Source organism: Sorex araneus, chromosome 6 (assembly GCF_027595985.1).
Source record: "Sorex araneus isolate mSorAra2 chromosome 6, mSorAra2.pri, whole genome shotgun sequence".
Taxonomy (NCBI): domain Eukaryota; kingdom Metazoa; phylum Chordata; class Mammalia; order Eulipotyphla; family Soricidae; genus Sorex; species Sorex araneus.
Genome location: NC_073307.1, coordinates 20,469,754 through 20,493,666, shown reverse-complemented (window position 1 = coordinate 20,493,666; position 23,913 = coordinate 20,469,754). Strand labels below are relative to the sequence as shown.

The window sequence follows — 23,913 nt, the reverse complement described above, 5'->3', positions numbered from 1 at the left end:
GCGGATCCCGAAAGGACGTGCGTGTCGCTCGCAGTCACGCCGCCGGCTCTCAGCGCCTCCTCAAAGCGGACCCTCTGGGGGTTCCTCCGGGGAGAGGGGGTTGCGGGCACAATGCAGGCTCCGGTGGTCTGTGCTCTGGGACGTGAACATTTGGCTACAGCCCAGCTGAGCTCAGCCCTAGTTTCTAGCAGTCCTCAGTGTCGGGTGGTCTCGGGACGCTGTCCTAGAAAAGGCCGTTGTGGGGCTTGGGGGAGAGGGGCAGAGGTGTTAGTTTCTTGGAGCGTCCTGGCCCGCCGTGCCAGCTGTCTGGGCTGCGCACCGGATCCCGGCTGCTGGGAAGGCGGACGGCTCTGCCCCTCCGCTTACCTCGAGCCCTGGACCGCCTCTCGGCACCCCTAGGCGGCGCTGCGCGACTCCGCACCCGGCCGGCTCCGCTTTCCCAGACGGCTGCCAAGCCCGAGCCGAGCGAGCCCAGCCCCAGCCGAGCGATTCCCGCACGCCCAGAGGCAGAACCACCGCGGCCTCCTGCACCTCCCGCGGGCAACGGCGGCCGCACAGCCCCCGCCCGTTACCGAAGCCAGAGCTCTCTGGGAGCCCGGAGCATGCCCCTGGGTCCCTGCTGGCGGAGCGCGGACGCCCAGAGGGAGCATGGTGGGCTGGAGGGTGGCGCTCCTGTGTCTGTGGGTCTCTTGCGGCTCCGCCGCGGGACAGCTCGAATACTCCGTGTTGGAGGAGACGGAGCGGGGCGTCGCCGTAGGCAATGTGGCCGCGGACTTGAAGCTCTCCGCGGCCGCGCTGTCCTTGAGGAACTTTCGCTTCTTTGCCAGCCACGGCGAGCCCTACTTCGGGGTGGAGCCGGCCAGCGGGAGCTTGGTGGTCCAGGAACGGACCGACCGCGAGCGGCTGTGCGGGGCCAAAGCCGCCTGCGTCCTGACCTATGAGCTGGTACTCGAGGACCCGCTGGAGCTGCACAAGGTGCACGTTCACGTCCGGGACACCAACGACAACTCGCCCCTCTTCTCTGCCAGCGACGTGCAGCTGCATATCCCTGAGTTCCTGCTGCCCGGAGCCCGTTTCACGCTCCCCAGTGCCCAAGATGCTGACGAGGGCAGCAACGCGGCGCTGAGCTACAGCCTGAGCCCCAGCCAGCACTTTCGTCTGGACATGGGGTCGCGGGTCGACGGCAGCGAGTATCCCGAGTTGGTGCTGGAGAAAGCGCTGGATCGCGAGGAGCGCGCCATCCACCGCCTAGTGCTCACGGCGCGCGACGGCGGGAGGCCGGCGCGCTCCGGAGACGCCCAAGTCACCGTTACCGTGGTGGACACAAACGACAACGCGCCGGTATTTGAGCGCACGGTGTACCGCACCAGGGTGCCTGAGACCGCACCCAACGGCACTGTATTATTCCGGGTTCAGGCCACAGACCCGGATGAAGGCTCCAATGGGGAAATTCGATATTCCTTAAGCAACAGCACGCAAGCAAAACTTCGACATCACTTTGATGTCCACCCCACAAGTGGGGAGGTGCGGCTTGCAGCTTCGCTAGGGCCCCCGGAAACGCTGCTGGAGGCATACGTCGAGGCAAGGGACAAAGGCGCCTTCGGGCTGGCTAGCACCGCCAAACTATTGGTGGAGGTGACCGATGTGAATGATCACGCCCCCGAGGTGACCCTCATGACTCTTTCCAGCCCAGTGGCTGAGGATGCCCTGCCAGGCACAGTGATTGCTTTCCTTAGTGTAAGGGATGAGGACCTCGGTCCCAATGGTAAGGTCCTCTGTCGCCTGTCCAGCGGAGGCCCCTTTAAGCTACAGTCTTCCTTCGACAGCTACTACAGCCTGCTGACTGATGGGCCACTGGACAGGGAGCAGGTCAGCGAGTACCAAGTCCTAATCACTGCCTCGGACCTTGGCTCGCCCCCACTTAGTACCCGCAGGGCACTGACTGTGTCCATCGCTGATGTTAATGACAATACACCAAGCTTTCCTCAACCTCAACAGGAGCTTTTTGTGGCTGAAAACAATGAGCCTGGGGCCTCCCTAGGCCAAGTGTTTGCCAAGGACCCAGACCTGGGGGAGAACGGCCGTGTCTCCTATGCACTGCTGGACATTGTCTCTGAAGGGCAGGCTGCCTCCAGCTTGGTGGCAGTAGAGCCATCCTATGGGGCTATCACAGCCAAGATTTCCTTTGACTTTGAGCGTCTGAGGTGGTTTCGTTTCCAAGTGGAAGCCCGGGATGGTGGCCTTCCTCCCAGAAGTGCCACTGTGACGGTGACCCTGTTTATAATCGATAGGAATGACAACGCTCCCGCTATTTTGTTTCCCTTGCCCAGAAATGGCTCTGCCACAGTGGAAATTGTGCCCCGCACTGCCAGAACTGGACACTTGGTCACAAAAGTGGTGGCTGAGGATGCAGATAGTGGCTCCAATGCCTGGCTTTCCTACCACATCTCGAAGGCTTCCGACCCTAGCCTTTTCAGAATTTCAGCCACTGTGGGAGAACTGCGGATGGCCCGATCAGTCCTCCCCTCTGATGCAATTAAACAGAGGGTGGTGGTTGTGGTTCAGGACCACGGAGATCCTGCTCTCTCCTCCTCTGTCACTCTGGGTGTGCTGTTGAGCGACTATGCCCCCCAGGTCCTTCCAGATTTTGACGATGCCTGGGAAACGGGCGGGCACCTGTCCACTCAGAACCTGTATCTGGTAATTGCCCTGGCCTGTGTTTCCTTTTTATTTCTGGGATGTTTGCTTCTCTTTGTGTGTATCAAGCTGAGCCAGCATCCTGGTTATTGCTCACAGAGCCACCGTTGCTCTCCAGCAGAGTTGAGATATAGGAGGAAGATGGCTTTGGACCCGTGTGTGACATCAGCCACAATTGATGTCACGACAGTTGAGAGACTGTCTCAGACGTATCTCTGTCGAACATCTCTGGGACTGGGCTCTGCTAATAACCATTTGTTGCTGCGTGGGGAATACAGTGCGGCTGACCTGAGAAATCTGGCTACTGGGGTAGGGCTGAATTTGCCGATATCCTGTATTCAGATTTGGAATAGGAAAGGCGATCATGCCAATATCAGTGCGATGGTAAGCAATTTTTACACACTTGGATTCCTGTGACCAAGAGATGGTGGCTAGCTGTGTTTGGAATTTTTTTCCCTTTTTGGGTCACACCCGGCAATGCACAGGGGTTACTCCTGGCTCTGCACTCAGGAATTACCCCTGGTGGTGCTCAGGGGATCATATGGGATGCTGGGAATTGAACCCGGGTCGGCCGAGTGGAGGCGAACGCCCTACTCGCTGTGCTATCACTCCAGCCCCTGGAAATTTTTTAAAGATGAGCCATTGATGACATTAATTCACTGAAATGAACATAACCCTTGTGTTAACCCTGGGAACATAAAAGTATAAGATTGTTCTTGGATTCATAGAGCTTATGCATTATATTTGAGGGGATAAAAGGAGTAAGAAAGTCAAGCCTATTAAATATTAATAGAATTCATATTGGCATATGGGCCTAATATTGAAATGTGTATTACAGGTAATATGTGACCTAGGCTATCTTTAAACACGTTAGTAAGGCAGGTATTCTTTATCATAAAACATTTTGAGGATCCAGGGAGATAAAGTACAGGGAATAAAGTACATGCTTTCCGCGTGGAAATCCCTATTTGATCCCTGGAACGCCATGGTCCTCCCACAGCATGGTCCTCCCTGATTACCATGTGTAATCTTGGAGGCTCCTGAGCACTGTTTTGGTGTCCTAGGTAATCCTTGGCACAACAGTATCGAACCGTCTAGCACTTTGAATCACTGGCCTGATTGGTCAAACCAGGCTGGGAGTTGCTGGGAGGAGCCTCTGGGCTCCTGAGAACCCCTTGGTAAGACCTCCCTAAACATCTTGAGTAACAAATATGTGTTAATCATTCTAATAACTTAAAGTGGAAATGCCGAATATCTAGGAGTCTTTGCATAAATCATGCTATGTATCATGAAGATAGAGAAATTTAAACATTCTGGTACATAATTTTAAAAGGTATTTTAAAGAAGGGTAAAAGTGTGTATGGATGTTTAAGGAAGAGAGAGAAAGAGAGAAAGACAGAGAGAATGTGAGCAAATGTCTGGGCAGGGAGGGAATTGTAGGTCTTGTGGCAGAGATGAAATTTGAGCAGGCTCTTGAATGTTGTATCATTTAGAAAAATGTGGCATATTCTCTAGGCTATCTTTTGTATGAAGACGATTTTGAAAATAATCTTATTTAAAATGATAGCCCAAAACATAGCTCATAGCTTCATGCACTGTTTTTAAACTATATGAAAATTTTAAGCATATCTCAGAGCACCTTTTGTACTGATTTTGTGGTTTTATCAATGTATTTTACAAAGAAGAAAGGGGTAAATACTTGTTATACCAAATAACACAGTTACTTGATAACATAGTTCAAAGGTATGCTAACCATTTAAGGTTTCATTTACTTTGGATTTAATTTTCTTATTTTAGAAGCCAGTATACTTAGAAATGAATTCCAAATCTGAAAGTAATACACCTAGTACAAATTAGAACATTGAAATACTTCAGTGTATCATAATGAGCCTTAGCATTTCAGAAGTTTTTTTAATCTTGTAGGGATAGTATTTTTCTAAAATCTGTATAATTATTTTCTGACTTCTCATAGAGATAACGGATGGACACAGGGGGAAGGGCGAGCAATTAGGGATGGTTCTTTTTTTTAAAAAAACCATTTCAAATAAAGGGAAAGTAGGCTATAAGTTATTCTCTTTCAAATAATAATGTTAACTGATAATAGAATAGATTTACATCCATTTAAAGCTTGCATACTAAATATCCTCACAGGATATAATGGAACCCAATAGATAAAATATTAATAAAGGCTTGTTGAATGAGTGGATAAATTTGTGAATGCATGATCTGGATGGTAAGGTTGTTCAATGCAGAAAGAGAAACTTTTACTTTTCTACTTTACACCTATCTATATAGTTAATATAGTCACTTTCAAAGAACATAGCTTTGTGGATTAGGTTGGAGTGAAAACTTTGCATTGTTGGGACCTAGGGTCGATATCCAGCATTGTGTGGTTCCCTGAGCATTGTCAGAAAGGACCCCCGAGCACTGAGCCAAAAGTCAAAAACATCTTGGCATCACCAGATGTTGTCCCAAAACAAGAACAAAACAAAAGACACTATTGAACAGTTGTTATTGATGTATAATAATGAAACGACAACAGAGGAATGTTCAGGTCACAGAACTAGCATAAAAACCAACGTCAGTGCCATATATGTGCAGTTCCTGTAGACCAGCATTTCTCAAATGGAAACATGTGCCCCCAGGATATTCCAAAGGGGCACAGGTGAAAACTGCATAAGTGTGTGGGGGGACATGACACAGAGTAGGAGGCCAACTGATAGGACAGAGGGAGGGCCACGGTGAAACAAGGTTGGAAGGGGGCCATGTCTGGAAAAAGGCTTTGCCTTTTTTGTAATTTTTCATGTTGGAGAAACACTAAGTGGTTAGTAGGAGTAGGCATAATCACATTGCAAAATTTTCAGTGAGCACAAATTAAAATGCAGTTCATTTTAGGGGCCAAGAGATAGCTTAAGGTGCTGGAGTTTGTGCTTCACATGTGGAAACCCTGGATTCAGTTCCAGTTGCTGCCTGGGCCCCTGAGCATAGTTGGGCACAACCTCCAAGTATTAAGCCAGGGGAGTATCCCATGAACACCACAGGGTGTGACCGCAAACCACTCCAAAATTTTATTTTATTTATTTATTTGGCCTTGTAGCCATATCTAGGCATGTTCATACACTATATATATTTGATATAAATCTGAAATATTTTGTCATTCACACCAGTTTTTATTATTTGCTTCTTCACATTCAATTGCACATTGACCCAAACTTGATTTTTTTTGGTTTGTTTTTGGGTCACACCCAGTGGTGTTCAGGACTTACACCTGGTGTGCTCAGGAATCACTCCTGGCAGGGATTAGGGGACTGTATAGGGTACTGGGGGGTTAACTCGGGTTGCCAAGGCAAGCGCCCTTCCCATTATCTACATATTATCTCTCCATCCTTTCAACCGTGATTCTTTAGAAAAGAAAGTTTGACACAGTGTTTACCAAATTGCTTAATAACAAGTCACTGTCACTGTCATCTCATTGCTCATCGATTTGTTCAAGCGGGCACCAGTAACGTCTCTCACTGAGAGACTTATTGTTACTGTTTTTGGCATATCCAATACGCACAGGTAGCTTGCCAGGCTCTGCCGCTCAGGCTCGATACTCTCGGTAGCTTGCTGGGCTCTCCAAGAGGGGCGGAGGAATCGAACTCAGGTCGCCGCGTGAAAGGCGAATGCCCAACCGCTGTGCTATCGCTCCTTTAATAACAAGTATTAAGAAATATTTATTACTTGGATTTTATCAAAAATTCTTTGGAAAGTATGCAATTTTGGGGCTGGAGATGTGGCTCAGGGCAGAGGCCTATCACAAATTCCATCCCTGGCACCTCCTTCTAGGCGGCCTGTGATCCCAGTGCCATGGAACCTTGTGAATATTTCCTCAAAGTGTCAGCTCCAGGCACACGCAGCCAACGATGCAAATCCCAACAAGATTACATGGCAATCCCCAGTCATCATGAAACAAAAATGGGAAGGGTGGGAGCAAAACTTTGGTGGGGGAGTGCCGCAACCAGCAGTGTTTGGGGTTATTTCTGGTGCTGTGCTCAGGAGTCATTCCTAGTAATGCGGGAGACCATATTTGTTGCTAGAGATTGAAGGGTCTTCAGCATGCAAGGCAAGCTCCTTAACTCCTGTGCTATGTCTCCAGCCTCCAAACACTTTTAAATCTATAAAACCATGCAATATTATAATTAAACTGCGCATGAGACTCATGTTGATGCATATGTCTTTTGATTTTGCTCAAATTCTGAATTTCCCCCTCATTTTTAGTTTAGGAAATATGTGAGCATAACTTATAATACTGAATTTTTTAAGTTTAAGAAATCCAGGAGAACATAGTTTTCTATATCCTGTTGATAAAAAAATGATTTAAACAAAAGTGATCCAAATGTACATCTAGTAGACCACTTTTCTCATGTCATTTTCTTCTTTTAAAGATTCTTGATGAGGGAGCCCTAAAACACACAGCAGAAAAGCCATCTGCATTCCTATGTTCTTTATAGCACTATTTACAATAGCCCAAATCTGGAAACAGCCCATGTGCCCAAGAACAGAGTCGATAAAGATGCTATGACACAGCCACACAATGGAACACTATGCAGCCATTAGGGGAAATGAAGTCATGAAATTTGCTGTTACATGGAGAGTATCATGCTGAGTGAAATGAGTCATAGGGAAAGGGACAGACATAGAGTAATCACACTCATTTGTGAGATATAAGGAAATATAGTAGGAGAATCAGACCCAAAGACAACAGAAACAAAGCGCAGGAGGACTGGCCGCAATAGGGGGAGGGCAGGTAGGTCAGAGAAGGGACTGCTATGACAATGATAGTGGGAAGTGATCACTCTGGACAAGAACAGGGTGCTGAAAGGAGTTAAAGTGATATGCATGATACACTTTCAGTAACAGTATTGCAAACCATAGCACCTAGAGGAAAAAGTATATATATAAAAAAAATCATCTGCCATAGAGGTAGGCTGGGGGGACGAAAGGGTAACTGGGGACATTGGTAGAGGGAAGTGGACACTGGTAAAGAGATGGGTGATTAAACATTAAAGGACTGAAACTCAATCATGAACAGCTTTGTAACTCTGTATATAAAGATGATCTTTTTTAAAGTCGAAAACAGTGTGCCTGTCAGGAGGCAAGCTAAAATGATTTTTTTTTGCTTTTTGGGTCACACCCAGTGGTGCACAGGGCTTTGCACTCAGGAATTACTCTTGGTGATGCTTGGGGGACCATATGGGATGCTGGGAATAGAACCTGGGTTGGCCATGTGCAAGGCAAATGCCCTATCTGCTGTACTATATCACTCCAGCCCCTAAAATGAAAAATTTTTAATTAATTAATTAATTAATTTTTTATTTTATTCTTTTATTGAATCACCATGTTAAAATGAAAATTCTTGATTAGGGCTGGGGAGATTGGCTCAAAGGGCTGGAACACATGTTTAATGCGCAAGAGCCCAGGGATAATCCCCAGTACCGCATGGTCCAGTAAACTCCACTGGGAGGAACCCCTGAGCACTGCTAGGTGTGGTCCCTAAACAGTAAAAGCACCAGAAAAGTATGTTCTTTTTTGGGGCCACACTCAGTGGCGCTCAGAGTAGTCCTGGCTCTGTTCTCAGGGATTATTCCTGACAGTGGTTGGGGCACCACAAGAAGGATTCTTAATTAGCAATTAAATTTTTTTCCGAGTAATATCTAAACTGGCAAAAAACTCTGAGCTATAAATTACCAGTTAGCATTTACAAGTTTTGACATTGGGACTTTAAAAAGTAATAGATGATAATATGGCAAAAGTACATGATATAAAGTATACCTGACTTTATTACATATCACATGGAAAGGACAGTTTGAACATACCAGTATTTTAGCATATTGCCCTTCTGTAATTAAAAGTTGTTTTTCTCTTAGAACATATAAAGTGAAGGACATTTCCCTTTCTTGGTGGTCTTTATTAACAGAGTTCTAGAATTGTTTTGACATTCTAAGTGTCTTTGTCAACTTAGATTCCTTAAGTTGACTTTCCCGTAGGTTAATTTTTAATATTTCCTTAACTTTTTGACCTTTGAAGCGGATAACTACTCTTTGAAAAACTTTAGAGTGCTGTAATTAAGGAAACATATATAGCACTGTAGCACTGTCCTCCCGTTGTTTATCGGTTTGCTCGAGCAGGCACCAGTAATGTCTCCATTGTGAGACTTGTTGTTACTGTTTTTGGCATATCGAGTATGCCACGGATACCTTGCCAGACTCTGCTGTGTGGGTGGGATACTCTCAGTAGCTTGCCGGGCTCTCTGAGAGGGATGGAGGAATCGAACCCGGATTGGCCACGTGCAAGGCAAATCCTCTACCCTCTGTGCTATCGCTCCAGTCCAAGGAAGCTTATGTAGCATGTGAAAAATATATTCAGATAAAAACATTTGGATAATAATTATACAGGTAACAGTATTTGTTGAATAGTGGAGAAACTACAAACTAGTAAAACAAAAGTGGAAAAATCACATAACTTGGAGTGTATTGAAGGGAAACTCAAGATCTGGGAAATGTCTGAGCAGGAAAGTTTTGACAAGTCTGATAAGGGTAATGACCTATTGATTTTTGTTAGCTTAGATATTTGCAGCTAGAGGGAAACAATAATGTTCCAGAAACTAAATACACTTAGCTGGTTTGGGATGAAGGTGAACTGAATTGCTAAAAGGTTTTTTTTTCACATTGCTCAAATGCATTTGCTATGAATATCAGAAATAATTAATATTTGGCAAACTATCAAATGAGTATTGATTAGAGTCTTGGATTCTGACTAACGTATTATGGGAAGGAAGAAATTTGATAGAAAGGATTAATCTTAAAAAGCAAAACTGGAGTTGGAGAGAGCAGAGAAGTTAAGGTACATACCTTGCATACAGCGGACCCTGGTTTGATCCTCGGCATCTCAGAGTCCATCATGCACTGCAGAAGTGATTCCTGAGCAGAACCAGGAAGTAGGATATAAACACAATCATGCCCATACAAAACTTAGCAATTAGGAAAATAATTTCCTCCACAAGCCATTAACACTGGATGCCATGATATCTTCATTTGGAACATCCCATGGAATCTTGGTAGAAATATGCAATCCCACATTCTCCTGGGTTGCAGAGAAAAGGAAAGCCTTCTCTCCCCCTATAAATTCTGGGCTGTTTCTGGAGCCATCTGCTTGTCCTCTACATATACACTGTTTTCATAGCAGAGCACTAATGACATTGATATTACCTCAAAAAATGTAGTCTGAAAGAGGGCACATAATGCTTATTCCTTAGAATCCCTAAGCAAAGATTCCCACTGTTTTGCTTTGACCCAAAGTACTGTTCAGACAAAATATAAACAACTAGTCAGGATAGCATGACAGTGAAATCTTTGCATCGTTCCTTGGAATTAGTTTGTCCTTCCCTTTTCTTTTCTTTTGTTTTGGGGCCATACCCAGTAATGCCCAGGGGTTACTCCAGGCTCTGCACTCAGGAATCACTCCTAGAAATGCATGGGAGACTATAGGGGGTGCTGGGGATTGAACCTGGATTGGCCGTGTGCAAGGCAAAGGCCCTGCCCACTGTACTATCGCTCCATCCTGATTTTGTGGGATTTTTTTTCTTTTTGGGTTACACCTGGTGATGCTCAGGGGTTACTCCTGACTCTGCACTCAGAATCACTCCTGGCAGTGCTCAGAGGATCATGTGGGATTCTGGGAAAAGAAACTGGGTTGGCCACGTGCAAGGCAAACACCCTACCCACTGTGCTATCACTCCAGCCCCCGCTGTGGGAATTTTTTTATTGCTTGTTTATTTGTTTTGGGAGATACATACTTGGTGATGCTTGGGGATGGGTTACTACTGACTTGATGCTGGGGGTTGAACCTGGGACTCACACACACACACATAGCATGTGCTTTTGCCCTCTGATCATCTCTGTCCCTGTGGGTAATTTTTAAATCATAAAATCAAAGTAACAAAGTTTTATTTGTAACAGGATTATTTCTTTTAAAATTATTCCTTTGTGTATATAAATTTTATTTATCCAGACAGGTCAAATTTGTTTTCTGTTTTTAGTTTTTTTGGCTATACATCCAGTGAGGCCAGGTCTTTCTCCTGGCTCTGTGCTTAAGGATAACTCCTAAGAGCTTAAGATGTACAAGTTTCAGGGCTGAAGCAATAGAGCAGCAGGTAGGGCACTTACTTTACATGAGGCCAACCAGGATTTAATCCCCAGCACCCTTATAATACCCCAAAAACATCAGGAGTGATTCCTGAGTGCAGAGCCAGGAATAAGTCCTCAGGAATAAGCTCTGAGCATCACCAGGTGTGACCCTACCTCCTGCCAAAATTTAGTTGACATATACAACATATATTGCAAATATACAAGTCAATGAGTAACCCATCACAGTTACTTAGTATTCACCATGGAAATGAGGAAGTAGAGACTTACCAGCCAGAGTCCCTCATCCCTCCCCTTTCTTTGCTTCTTTCTGAAATAGGACCAATAGAAAAGGGATCATATGGTATGATTATGGGCCTGCTTTTGTATCTGGAATCTTTCAATATCCTCATTACTTTCATCAATATCCACTAAACCAATGTGTATCACATTATATGAGTATGATATAATGTATTTATATCTTTTTAATTGAGGGGATTTTTTTCAAGTTTATTTTTTGGTATTAAGAGTAGTTATGCTTGGGACCAGAGTAGTAGTACAGTGGGTAGAGGGCATTTTCCTTACACATGGTCAACCAGGTTCGATTCCTTGCATTCCCATTTGATCCTCCAAGCACTGCTAGGAGTAATTCCTGAGTGCAGAGCCAGAAGAAACCCTGAGTATTGCTGGGTGTGACCTAAAAAGAAAAAGAGAAAATTAGAGTAGTCATTCCCCTTATTCTGAAAGAGCCTCCAATGCGGCACTGCTTGGAAGAATGAGTAAAGAGAGGCTGCTAAAATCTTAGGGCTAGGACGAATGGAGACATTACTGGCACCCACGTGAGCAAATCGATGATCAACGGGATGACAGTGATACAGTGATACAGAGATAGAGTAGTAATGCTCTGGGGCTGGGGAGATGACTCAAATATGTTTTGCTTAGAGAAGGTTGAGGTTTGGTCCCTAGCACTGTATGGTCCTTTGAGCACTACTGGGAGAGGACCCTGAGCAACAAACTGGGAGTTTACCCTGAGCCTGTGTGGTATCTCCCCCAAACCAAAATAAAATAATAAAATACTATGCTCTGAAATTTTCCTTACATCTTTTGGCACACACATATTTGTATTTCTGTTGTCTGTATAGTTGGTAGTGGAAATGGCTTGGTGCTTGGTGAGAAGGTGTTTGTTTAGCTGTAATAGAGCTTGCCAACACTTTGCCAAATTAATTTTACAAATTAGTTGCACTATTTGTTTTACTACTAGCAGTGCATAAGAATTCCAGTGTATTAATAGTACCAGACTTTGACATTTTCATCCTTAAAGTAGTATTCTTAGCATCTCTCTTTCCCCCCCTGCCATCACACCTGACAGTGTTTAGGGCTGTTTCTTGGTTCAGTGCCCAGTAGCTTTGTACTTGGGAGTCACTTCTGGAAGTGCTTGGGGGACCACTTATAGCCAGAGATTGAACCCGGGCTTTCTTCAGGCAAATCATGTGCTCAGCCCACTTAGATATCTCTCTGTCCTAATTTTTTTTTCAGTTTTAGATTTGTGTGTTTTTATTTTTTAAAATTAAAAAAATTTTAATTAGTGAATCACCATGAGGATACAGTAACAGATTTACACATTTTCATACTTGTGCTTCCCTCATACAATGTTCGATCTCCCATCCCTCCACCAGTGTCCATTCTCCACCACTAGTGAACCCAGTATCCCTCCCATCCCCCAATCCCATGCCCCCCTTGTGTTTGTTTTAATTTATTTACTTATTTTTATTTTTATTTTTTTGCTTTTTGGGTCACACCTGGCAACGCACAGGGGTTACTCCTGGCTTTGCACTCAGGAATTACCCCTGGTGGTGCTCAGGGGACCATATGGGATGCTGGAATTCGAACCTGGGTTGGCCGCTTGCAAGGCAAATGCCCTACCCACTGTGCTATTGCTCTAGCCCTTGTGTTTGTTTTTAATGTGATGCAATATTTGTATACTGACGAGGCTATATAAGTCACCATTGAAGTGATATACCATTCATCCCTCCTTTCCATTGCTAGCACTGTAGCACTGTTGTCCCATTGTTCATCGATTTGCTCAAGTGGGCACCAGTAATGTCTCCATTGTGAGACTTGTTGTTACTGTTTTCGGCATATTGAATACGCCATGGGTAGCTTGCCAGGCTCTGCCATTCGGGCAGGATACTCTCGGTAGCTTGCTGGGCTCTCTGAGAGAGATGGAAGAATCGAACCCGGGTCGGCCACGTGCAAAGCAAACGCCCGACCTGCTGTACTATCGCTTTAGTCCTTGATATATTTATTTTGGTCTTTTTGGGTCATACCCAGCAATGCTCAGGTGTTTCTCCTGATTCTGCACTCAGGAATTACTCCTGTTGGTGCTCAGGGAACCATATGGGATACTGGGGATCAAACCTGGGTTGGCTGTGTGCAAGGCAAATGCCCTATCTGCTGTACTATCACTCCAGTTTCCCATTGTATATTTTTTTCTTTTTTCGCTTTTTGGGTCACATCCAGCGTTGCACAGGGGTTACTCCTGGCTCATACGCAGGAATTACTCCTGGTGGTGCTTGGGGGACCATATGGATGCTGGGAACCGAACCTGGGTCGGCCTCGTGCAAGGCAAATGCCCTACCTGCTGTGCTATCACTCCAGCCCTGCCCCATTGTATACTTTTAAGATTAGGTTTATTGGGTTTTTGTGAGAAATATTGGCCCACTAATCTTCCATATCTGACTCTTCGAAAGATGTACACATTTTATTTTATACAACAGTAAAAGAGCATATCTGTTAATAGTGCTATAAATTTTATTAATCTGATTTTCAGTATTGAGAAATTACTAGCTCACAATAGTCAAAACCAACCCCTTCCCCCAAAGCAGAACTGAAATAATTTATTTTGTATTGTTTGTTATGAAAAATCCACTAAAAATGATCCAAAAAAGGTTTCTTAGAGGAAAGTGTGTAAGGGGTTTTGTATTTCATCCAGGACCATTAGACCCTTCCATAAGAGATTACTAACATGTTTTTAAAGGTTTGAGCTTTGTGTGCATATGTATATTTATGTATATATAGCACTGTAACACTGTCATCCCATTGTTCATCGTTGTGCTCAAGCAGACACCAGTAACATCTCCATTGTGAGACTTGTTGTTATTATTTTTGGCATATCGAATATGCCACGGGTATCTTGCCAGGCTCTGCCGTGTAAGTGGGATACTCTCAGTTGGTTGCCGGGCTCTCTGAGAGGGATGGAGAAATTGAACCTGCTGTAAAAATATATTTCCCCCTAAGATTAGTTGCCATCTACTTTAAACCCCATCAAATGTGGTGTGCTACTCTTGGAATGTTAGTGGTGTAATGTATGAAATGTCATGCAGCCGCAAATGCAGGCCGCAAATGCAGCCACGTTGTCCAGGAATAGGTCCACTCATGGGGTGGGCTCGGCCGACCGTGTGGCGAGCAGCTGTTAGCATGGTGATGGTTAAGTTCTGGAAGTTTTTGGCTGCAGGGCTTGAGGGACCAGGTGGTTCCAGGAATTGAATCTGGGCCTCCTGTATATAAATCATGAGTTCAGCCCTTGGAGCTATGTCTCCAGTGCACTCGTTCCTTTTAAATTAATTGCATATGTGCATCTACCTTATGCTTTTTGGGACATAACATAGTACACATTCTTCCCTGCTTTGTATTTCCACTTGAAAATTCTTGTAGTCTGTAGAAATATTTCTTGTCTCTTAATGATGTCTTTCTAGTAACAGAAGCTCCTAATTTTAATGCAATCCAATCTATCAATATCTCCCTTCTCCACATTCTTTTTAACCATTGGGTTGTTTTTGGTGCTGTGTATTGTATTTAGGGTTTCATATGTGAGCTCTACCAGGGACCCAAATCCCTGTTTTTTCCCCTAACCTTATGTGTGTGTGTGTGTGTGTGTGTGTGTGTGTGTGTGTGTGTTTGTCGCAGAGGTGGCATGGGGTGAGAGTCCCAAGCAATCAGTCCCTAAGGCCTCATTTTGGGGATTCTAAGCCAGTAAAGCCAGAGGTTTAAGGGTCAAAGGATTCAGTGCTGCTTGGGGCTTGCAGTGCTGGGGATTACATGCACCACCCCAGAGGTGCTGGTGGGGTGGGGGGCCTTCAGGGCTGCATCTGACAATACTCAGGGACCCATGTGGTGTCAGGTATAGAACTGTGGTCAGGGACACACAAGGCAAGTGCCTTCACCCTGTACCATCTGTCAAGGCCTCATTTTTTTTTAACCTTTTATTTAATTTTTTGTTTTGGGTTCACACCTAGTGGTGCTCAGGGTTTACTCCTTCTACTCCTTCTAGCTCTGCACTCAAGGGATCGCTCCTGTTGGTGCTTGGGGGACCATATGGAATGCTGGGGATTGAACTGTGTACACCTGTGTGTGCAAGGCAAGTGCCTTACCTACTGTACTATTGCTCCGGCTCCACTTTTAACCTTTTAAAGAAAATGTAATATTCTCATGTTGAAGAAATAGTAAAAATAAAGAAATAAAATGTGGATTATCTCAAGCTCATGAAGATATGTTTCTAACAGTTTTTTCCCAAAGTGGGTGAAAACACGCATGGGGTACTGGGCTATTGGTGGTGGTGGCGAGGGGGCGCTATGGTAGCTTTAGTGCAATTAGTAGATACTTTCTATTTGTTTGCTTAAAGATGGTAAATTTTCTGTGGTGCGCTGAGTAATTGTTTTTTTTGAAAATTGGGCAATCTACCACATAAGTTTGCGAACCTCTGAACCATTGCAGTCTGAGAGAACATTCCACATGTTGGAAATTTTCTATTTCTGGGACGAGTGCTACCGAGCGGTGAAACGTCGCTTGTGAAATTAGGAAGCCGAACTTTTAAGGTTACTAACTTTAATTAGTTTCATCGTAATTAGCCACATCTGATTAGTGGTTGCCATAGTTACATCAGATTTCCTGTTTTAACTTGCAAATTGAGATCTTAAATCCACCTGAAATTGTTGCTTTGTGTATAGTGCAATGTAGGAAACGGAGATTTATGATTACCATGTGTAAATTCAGTTGGGTTTTCTACATATTCAGTCAGCACTTAGTACAAAGATCACCCTTCCATCACATCTTACTCTGCAGTGCTACCTTTTTTTTTGTGCCTCAGTATCTGTGCCTATTTAGGACCTCCTGTTTCTATTATACCAGCACATATTGAGGGGTTAAGTGCAGTGTTTTGAGGATGTATTTGTGCACAATTCTGTAAATTCTCCTACTGGTTCTGGTTCAAGAATAACCTAGATATTTCTAGCCCTTTTTTTAGTCTTTATTTTTTTAAAAAATCAATTATAGGTTTGTCAGTTTATACCATATAAAAAGTCCAAATTACCTCTGCTCTGATTTTAATTGTTATTACATTGAATTTATAGAAAATGTGAGACCTATTGATGTTTAAGCTGTTTTATTTGCTTAAATTGAATATAGAATGCTGTTATTGAATATAGACAAATATGGGACTTGCTGACATATAAAGGTAACATGTCCATGAGCATCTAGTTGGTTAGCATGGTATAGCTTTTCACATGCCTTGTTTTCCTGCAGTTTTTTATGTTTGTTTGCCTAGGCTATGTGGAGAGACATGGCACAACTTTCATTAGCTATATGGTGTTTTGTTTTATTTTTTGGTTTGCCTCTTCTGGGGGCCACTCCTGGCAGTAAAGGATCAAGCCCAGCTTGTTCTCCTATGAACCTTCTCTCTGGCCTGGTACTTTGAAACTATTGAAACTGTTTTAAAGAACACTTTTAAAATTCCATTTTATAATTTTTTTGTTGTAGGTATATAGAATTAGAACTTTGGGGAGCGGCCCATACCCAGTGTTGCTCAGGGCTTACTCCTGGCTCTGTGCTTAGATATCAATTCTAGTGGGGTTCAGGGGGCAATATGGGGTGCTGGGATTTGAACTCAGGTCATCCACATGCAAAGCAAGCAGTCTACACACTGAACATAGGCTCTGACCCTATTTGTTTATTTTTTAATGCTATTATAATTTAGCTTAGGTGGCTACATTAGTGCCAAAGTTTATGGTCTTGATGTACAAAGTTACTACTCTGGGTTCTCTTTGGAGCTTATCTATCTTTCTCCTTTTACTAATGTGAATTCTAAAGATGTGAATCAATGATCTCTCTCTCTCTCTCTCTCTCTCTCTCTCTCTCTCTCTCTTTGAGTCACACCAGTGGTGCTCAAGGCTTATTTCTGGCTCTGCATTCGGGGAGCACTCCAAGTAGGCTGGGGACCACATGGGTTACCAGGGATCAAATCCAGGCTGGCCATGTACAAGGCAAGCACCCTTCCCACTGTACTATCTTGCAGCCCACCTTTCTTTCTGTTTTGAAATTTAATTTTGTGAAACAAGCCATACCGTACACATTGTTACAGGATGTGAATTATTGACACTGAATTGACTGTACTGTTTGGAAAGAGAGCCTCAAATTTTTTAAATTGCCATATGTATGTTTGTATTTAAATTATTTTGAGAGAGGAGGGAAGGGTGAACAAACCACTATGTATATGGGTATAATTTGAAGATTGTTCCATCTTGGTTTGCAATCTGCTCTCTTGATAATTCTCTGCTATATGTAGCTATACATAATAATGCTATGAGGGAGAGAAAAGCATTTTTCAACATATCAAACTTTTATACTGATTTTTAAAATATGGCTACAGTTCTTTTTTTTATTTTATTGAATCACCGTGAAAAAAATACAAAGCTTTCAGTTTAAGTCTCAGTCATATAATGATTAAACCCCCATCCCTTCACCAGTGTACATGTTCCACCACCAAGAACCCCAATATCCCTCCTCCCACCCCCCCCACCTAAGTAGCTAATGACCTTCACTTTATTCTCTCTATACTTTGAATACATTCAGTATTTCAATACAGAACTCACTATTATTGTTTGGAATTTTCTCCCAACAATCAGGCCTGCTGAAAAGGCATCATTTAATAATTTCTTTTCATTGCTGAGAATGAAGACTCTATGAGCTTGCGCGGTGGTGACAGCGGCCACGCGGTTTTGGATTTCTGATATTTTAGCTCAGGTCACAGTCTAGATGCATTTCTGTAAGAAGCCGCTGTGGGTGCCAAAATGGGTTAGAAGACCTCTCGGATCATAGTCTTTAGGAGCAGAGGGTCTGTTTTGTGCAAGGCAGCTCCGGATCTTATCTGGGCGGAGGGTGTACAGTTTATTTATTTGTTTATTTTTTTGCTTTTTGGGTCACACTGGCGATGCACAGGGGTTACTCCTGGCTCATGCACTCAGGAATTACTCCTGGCGGTGCTCAGGGGACCATATGGGATGCTGGGAATCGAACCCGGGTCGGCCGCGTGCAAGGCAAATGCCCTACCCGCTGTGCTATTGCTCCAGCTGCCGTTTTTATTTATTTTTTAATAGAAAATTTATATAAGAAGGCTGTAACAACCTGATCATAATGTAAGAATTCTGGGTGAAGGAGTCCACAAAACTTTATTTTATGGTTATTGCTCTGAGCTTCTTAGTACATGAATGTGAGGGGGTGTGAGAGTGAGGGAAAACTTTTAAAATGCATTTGTTGTGCTTTTTAAAGATAATGTAATATCTCTTGACTTTCCTAGGTGGCATTAAGTTTTTTTAAAAAAGATGTTTTAATATTCATATGTATTTATTTAACTTTAAAAATACTTTCAAGGGAGGGGCTGGAGCAATAGCACAGCGGGTAGGGCATTTGCCTTGCACGCGGCTGACCCGGGTTCGATTTTCAGCATCCCATATTGTCCCCTCGAGCACCGCCAGGAGTGATTCCTGAGTGCAGAGCTAGGAGTAACCCTTGTGCATTGCCGGGTGTGACCCAAAAAGCAAAAAAAAAAATTTCAGGGGAGGGGCTGGAGAGATAGTACAGCAGGTAAGGCACTTGCTTGTCTTACACATAGTTGACCCTGGATCCCATATTGTCCCCCAAGCACTGCCAGAGTGATTCTTGGATGCAGAGCCAGGAGTAATCCCTGAACACTGCCTGGTGTGGCCCATAAACCAACCAACCAACCAAACAAACAAAAGCTCCTGAACTTTCAGGAAAGAATTGTTTTAATTTTGCTTTTTCCAAAAAATTCTTATTCATAATTAGCTTTTTCTTATTATTAGCTCTCCTTATTCATAATTAGTTTTTTAAAGGCTTTGATAATGAGGAAGATTAAACACAAACTATTTTGGGTGCTTTTCCTTCCTTCTAAAAATGTTCCTGGCAGATTTATTTTTAAATATTATATTTTTGGGGACTGGAGATGGGCTTCATGGTAGAGTTAATGCCACCCAATATTTTTGTATTGTTTTAGAATTGCTACCTATACTCTGTGACATTTCCAATCTGTCCTTCCCTTTTTAATGTATAAAATTAAGAAATAATCAATTATTAAGTTGACATTTTAAATTTAAGTGAGTATATGATTTTTATCCTTTCATTATTTGTGTTATTATTTGTGTACCAGGAATCCAGCCCAGGATTTCACACATGCAAGGCAAGAGCTCTACCACTCAGTTTCATCCCAGCCTAGTTTTTATCTTTTTATTCAAAGCATGAGTTATATTGGTTGATTTTTACATTCATGAAATCAATGTATGTTGGCTGTGATGCATTATTCATTTTTTTTTATCACTGGATTTAGTTTCCTAACATTTTGCTTAGAATTAAAAATATCTATTTCTATTTTAGAAACGGACTTGTAATTTTCTTTCTTCCTCTACTTTTTGTTTTTGTTTTTGACCATATCTGTGGTGCTCAGGGGCAGCTGCTGGCTCTGTGCTCTGGGGTTACTCCTGGCCATGCTCAGGAGACCGTGTGAGTTGGGGAATCAAACCACATGGTCCCTTTGGTCTTTTGAACTATTGTCACAAGAACATTAATTACTAATTCAATGTCAGTTATATTTATAAAAATAAACAGATCAGGTGTGGGGAGAACTCTGAAAGGGCTAGTGAAAAAGATTCTCATGCCAAAAACTTGGGTTTGGGCCCCAGGACAGTGTGTCCCCTTGGGCACTGTCAGGAGTGACCCCTGAGCACTAAGTAAGGAGTATCTCCCTGAGTGCTACCAGTGTGGCCTGAAAACCAAAGTTTGAAAAAAGGAAGAATTATGCAGACCATCTATATCTGGTTATATTAGTTTGGTTAACTGTGTTTTCCTTTAAATGTGTGCATTTAATCTAAACTTTATAATAGATGGGATCAAAAATTTTATTATTTAATCTTTTTCCAGTTTTTGAGCTACAATTGATATACCTCATTGTATAAATTTTAGGTGAAATGAATATTGACTTCATCTATATTCTGTGATACAATCATTCAGTAAGTTTCAGAAACATCCATTATCATATATATGTGTATATATACATATACATATATATACATATATATATATATATATATATATATATATGAAAGGAAACTCTCATTTTCTTCCAATTAGAATTTCTGGGCTCTCCTCTCAGCAACTTTCAAATCCAACAGCAACATGAACTGTAGTCTCCCCTCTGCACATTCTGTCTCCAGGGCTTATTTATCATTTAGAAAGAATCTTATGAAAATTCCCTCTTCTGTTCTCTTGGTTGTTGCTGACACAGTTGCAACATGCTTGGGTGCCGGGCTCACTCTCAGCTTTGGTGCTGACCAGGGTTCCTACACTTTGAGCTGGGGGACTCTCACACATTCCTTAGCTGCAGGGCTCTCATATGTGCTGGCTGTTGTGCTCACCAGCCGGGCGTGTGCCAGAGATTGTACACAATTGTAATGCCTGGAGTCACAGACTTGCTTGGCACATGAATGACACTGGGGACTAAAGGCCTTAAGTTTGCAAAGCAGTCCCTCTCTCTCCCTTTTTTTTTAAAATTGATTCACCATGAATTACAAAGTTACAAAAATATTTCTGATTGTGTTTCAGTTATACATTGTTTCAATACCAGTTGAAATGAAATTACCATTTCAACACTGGTAATTTACCAGTGTCCATTACCCTCTACCAATGTCCTCAGTTTCCCTCCTTGGCAGGTACTTTTCTCCTCCCCCATTGTCCTAGTGTTCTCTTCCCTAACTTATTCCACACCCCCACTTCAGGGGCAAACTTCCTACTGAAGACCAATTTTCCAGCATTTCCTTTGTACTGCCTTTGGGCATTTGATACTCCTCTGTGTATTTTTTTATATTCCACATATGAGAGAGATGTTCTGAGTTTGTTTCTCTTCCTCTGACTGATTTCACACATGATACTCTCAAGGTAGCCACTTTTCATTGTAAGCACGAAAGTTTGTAAGTCTGTAACTGTACCTCATGGTGATTCATGTAAAAATTAAAAAAAAAATTTAAAAAAGTTAGCCACTTTTGCCATGGGACCATCTTCTGGGCCCCAGTACATACTCTTTTTTTGTTGGAGATTTGTATTAGTTGATGATTTTTTTCCATTCCCTATTCCTCACCCTCACCCTCTGACCTGCCTTGAGCGACTGTCAGTTTGATCAACGAGGAGTTTGCTTTGTTTTGCTTCCGGTTAGGTTAGATTCCTTAGATAAGTAAGACCCTGTATTACTTGTCTGTCTTTGTCAGACTTTCTTCATTTAGCACAATACCCTCAAGGTCTATTCATGATCCAAGTTGTCAGAAAGGGCAGGATGATACTCTGTGTTCCATACCCACATTCAGTTGTCAGTGGACAAAGATTATTTCTATATTTTGGATACTGTAAATAATACTCATAAGAATATGCTAGTGTACTTTTTTTTGCATAGTTTCCTTTTCTTCAAATGTATTCCCAGAAGTTGAATCACAGGATAATATATGGTAGTACTATTTTTAATTTTTTGACAAACTGCCATACTGGTTTTTCTTGCTCCATTTTAATCTCACTACTTTCTCTTTGGAGCTTCACAAAAATTTTCCATCTCATCTTTTTGGTGATGTCTATTCCAACAGATGTGATGTAATATATCACTGGAGTTCTGATTTGTATTTCCTTAACGAACATCATTGTTGAGCACCTTCTTATGTACTTATTGGATATTTGTCTGTCTTCTGTGGGAAGAATCTATAATTTAGGTTCTTTAGGGTTCCCCCTCATATCTTGGTGCTAGGGGCTTCCTGCTTGTCAATTGTGCTCCACTACTCAATTGCATCCTTGGCTCTTTTGCCTATTTTTATTAACTTTTTTAGCTATCATTTTGGTTTTGGGGTCACACCTAGCAGTGCTTGGAGACTTCATCTCTGTGCTTAAGGATTGCTCTCAGTGATGCTTAGGGGACCAGACAATGCCAGGGATCAAACCCAGGCCTTCTCTATGAATGAATGTAGCACATTAGCGATTTCTTCAGCATCATTGTTATATTATTTTATTTTAACAAGTTTTGTGATGCCAGGAATCAAACCCAGGCCCTCACACATGCCAGGTAAGTGCTTAACTGCTTCCCCACCCCTTTCCATTTTAAAATTGAATTTTACTTTTAAAAAAAATTAAGTTATACAAGTTTTATATTTTGGATATTATGACCCCATCTCTCTATATTTGTGTATGCATATATTTTTCTGTGTTTTTTTTTGTTTTTTCATTTTATTAATTTATTTTCCTGCTCAGTTTTAGGTGTGATTTAGTTCCACTTGTTTATTTTTCTTTCGGTTGTTGGTGATTTAAGTATTTTGATCTTACTTTAATTATTTTTTGGGGGGTGGTTGGGCCATATCTGGTGGTGCTCAGGACTTACTGTTGGCTCTTCACTTAGGGATCACTCCTGGCAGGCTCAGGGGACCATATTAAGTGTCAGGAATCGAACCCAAGTCAGCCTCTTGAAAGATAAGCGCCCTACCCTCTGTGCTATCACTCCAGCCCCTCTTATTGTGGGAATCTTAATGATGTTTCTTTTTTATATTCATCATTAGCCTTTGTGCTTTATCCTTTTTTTTGGATGAGTTTTTTTGCCGTAGGTTTATTAATTTTGTTATTTTTGTTTTATTTATTTTTAAAATTTATTTATTTTTAAATTAGTGAATCACCAGTACAGTTACAGATTCACACATTTTCGTGCTTGTGTTTCCCTCATACAATGTTCGAGAACCCATCCCTCCATGAGTGCCCATTCTCCACCACCAATAAACCCAGTATCCCTCCCACCCCCCAGACCCATCTCCCCCCACCCCACCCTGCCTCTGTGGCAGAGTATTCCCTTTTGTTCTCTCTCTCCAATTGGGTGTTGTGGTTTGCAATAGGGGTATTGAGTAGCCATTGTGTTCAGTCTCTAGTCTACTTTAGGCATGCATCTCCCTTCCCACACGTGGTCTCCAACCACATTTTACTTGGTGTTTCCTTCTCTGTCTGAGTTGCCTTTTCCCTCAGCATGTGAGACCAACTTCCAAGCCATGGAGCCAACTTCCTGGTACTTATTTCTACTATTCTTGGGTATTAGTCTCCTACTCTGTTATTTTACATTCCACAGATGAGTGCAATCTTTCTATGTCTGTCTCTCTCTTTCTGACTCATTTCACTGAGCATGATATTTTCCATGTTGATCCACTTATATGCAAAGTCCGTGACTTCATTTTTTCTAACAGCTGCATAGTATTCCATTGTATAGATGTACCAAAGTTTCTTTAACCAGTCATCTGTTCTAGGGCACTCGGGTTTTTTCCAGATTCTGGCTATTGTAAACAGTGCTGCAATGAACATTTAAGTGCAGATGACATTTCGACTATACTTTTTTGCTTCTCTGGGATATATTCCCGGCAGTGGTATTCCTGGGAACACCACTGCCGGGAATCAAATGGGAGCTCAATTTCTAATTTTTTGAGAAGCATCCATTTTGTTTTCCAAAAGGGCTGAACCAGTCGACATTTCCACCAGCAGTGTAGTATATATAGCTGTTAGGCAAGAAAAAGATATTAAGGGCATCCAGATAGAAAAGGAAGTAATTTTGTTATTTTTTAAATGAGCCATCTTTTGACAACATGAGAGGTACATTACCTTGAAATGAACTATAGTAAGATTGACAGCTGAGCTCTTGTGA

General features: G+C 42.6%; 3 protein-coding genes and 1 pseudogene across 13 annotated transcripts in view; all 4 read left to right on the top strand.

Annotated features, from left to right (window-relative positions):
- Positions 1-23,913, top strand: part of LOC101554848 (protocadherin alpha-C2) — a 236,676-nt gene that overhangs the window by 133,236 nt on the left and 79,527 nt on the right. The window contains exon 1 of one of the 11 annotated variants that reach the window (XM_055144072.1): positions 649-3,081. The exons of the other annotated variants lie outside the window; for them this stretch is intronic. Within the exon in view, the coding sequence (XP_055000047.1) occupies positions 649-3,081 (2,433 nt within the window). Of the gene's footprint in view, positions 1-648; positions 3,082-23,913 lie in introns of those variants that run through there. 11 annotated transcript variants of the gene reach the window in all.
- Positions 1-23,913, top strand: part of LOC105943052 (protocadherin alpha-1-like) — a 210,956-nt gene that overhangs the window by 142,341 nt on the left and 44,702 nt on the right.
- Positions 1-23,913, top strand: part of LOC101549903 (protocadherin alpha-4-like) — a 176,337-nt pseudogene that overhangs the window by 107,723 nt on the left and 44,701 nt on the right.
- LOC129406117 (protocadherin alpha-3-like) overlaps positions 1-23,913 on the top strand; it is a 183,997-nt gene that overhangs the window by 115,385 nt on the left and 44,699 nt on the right.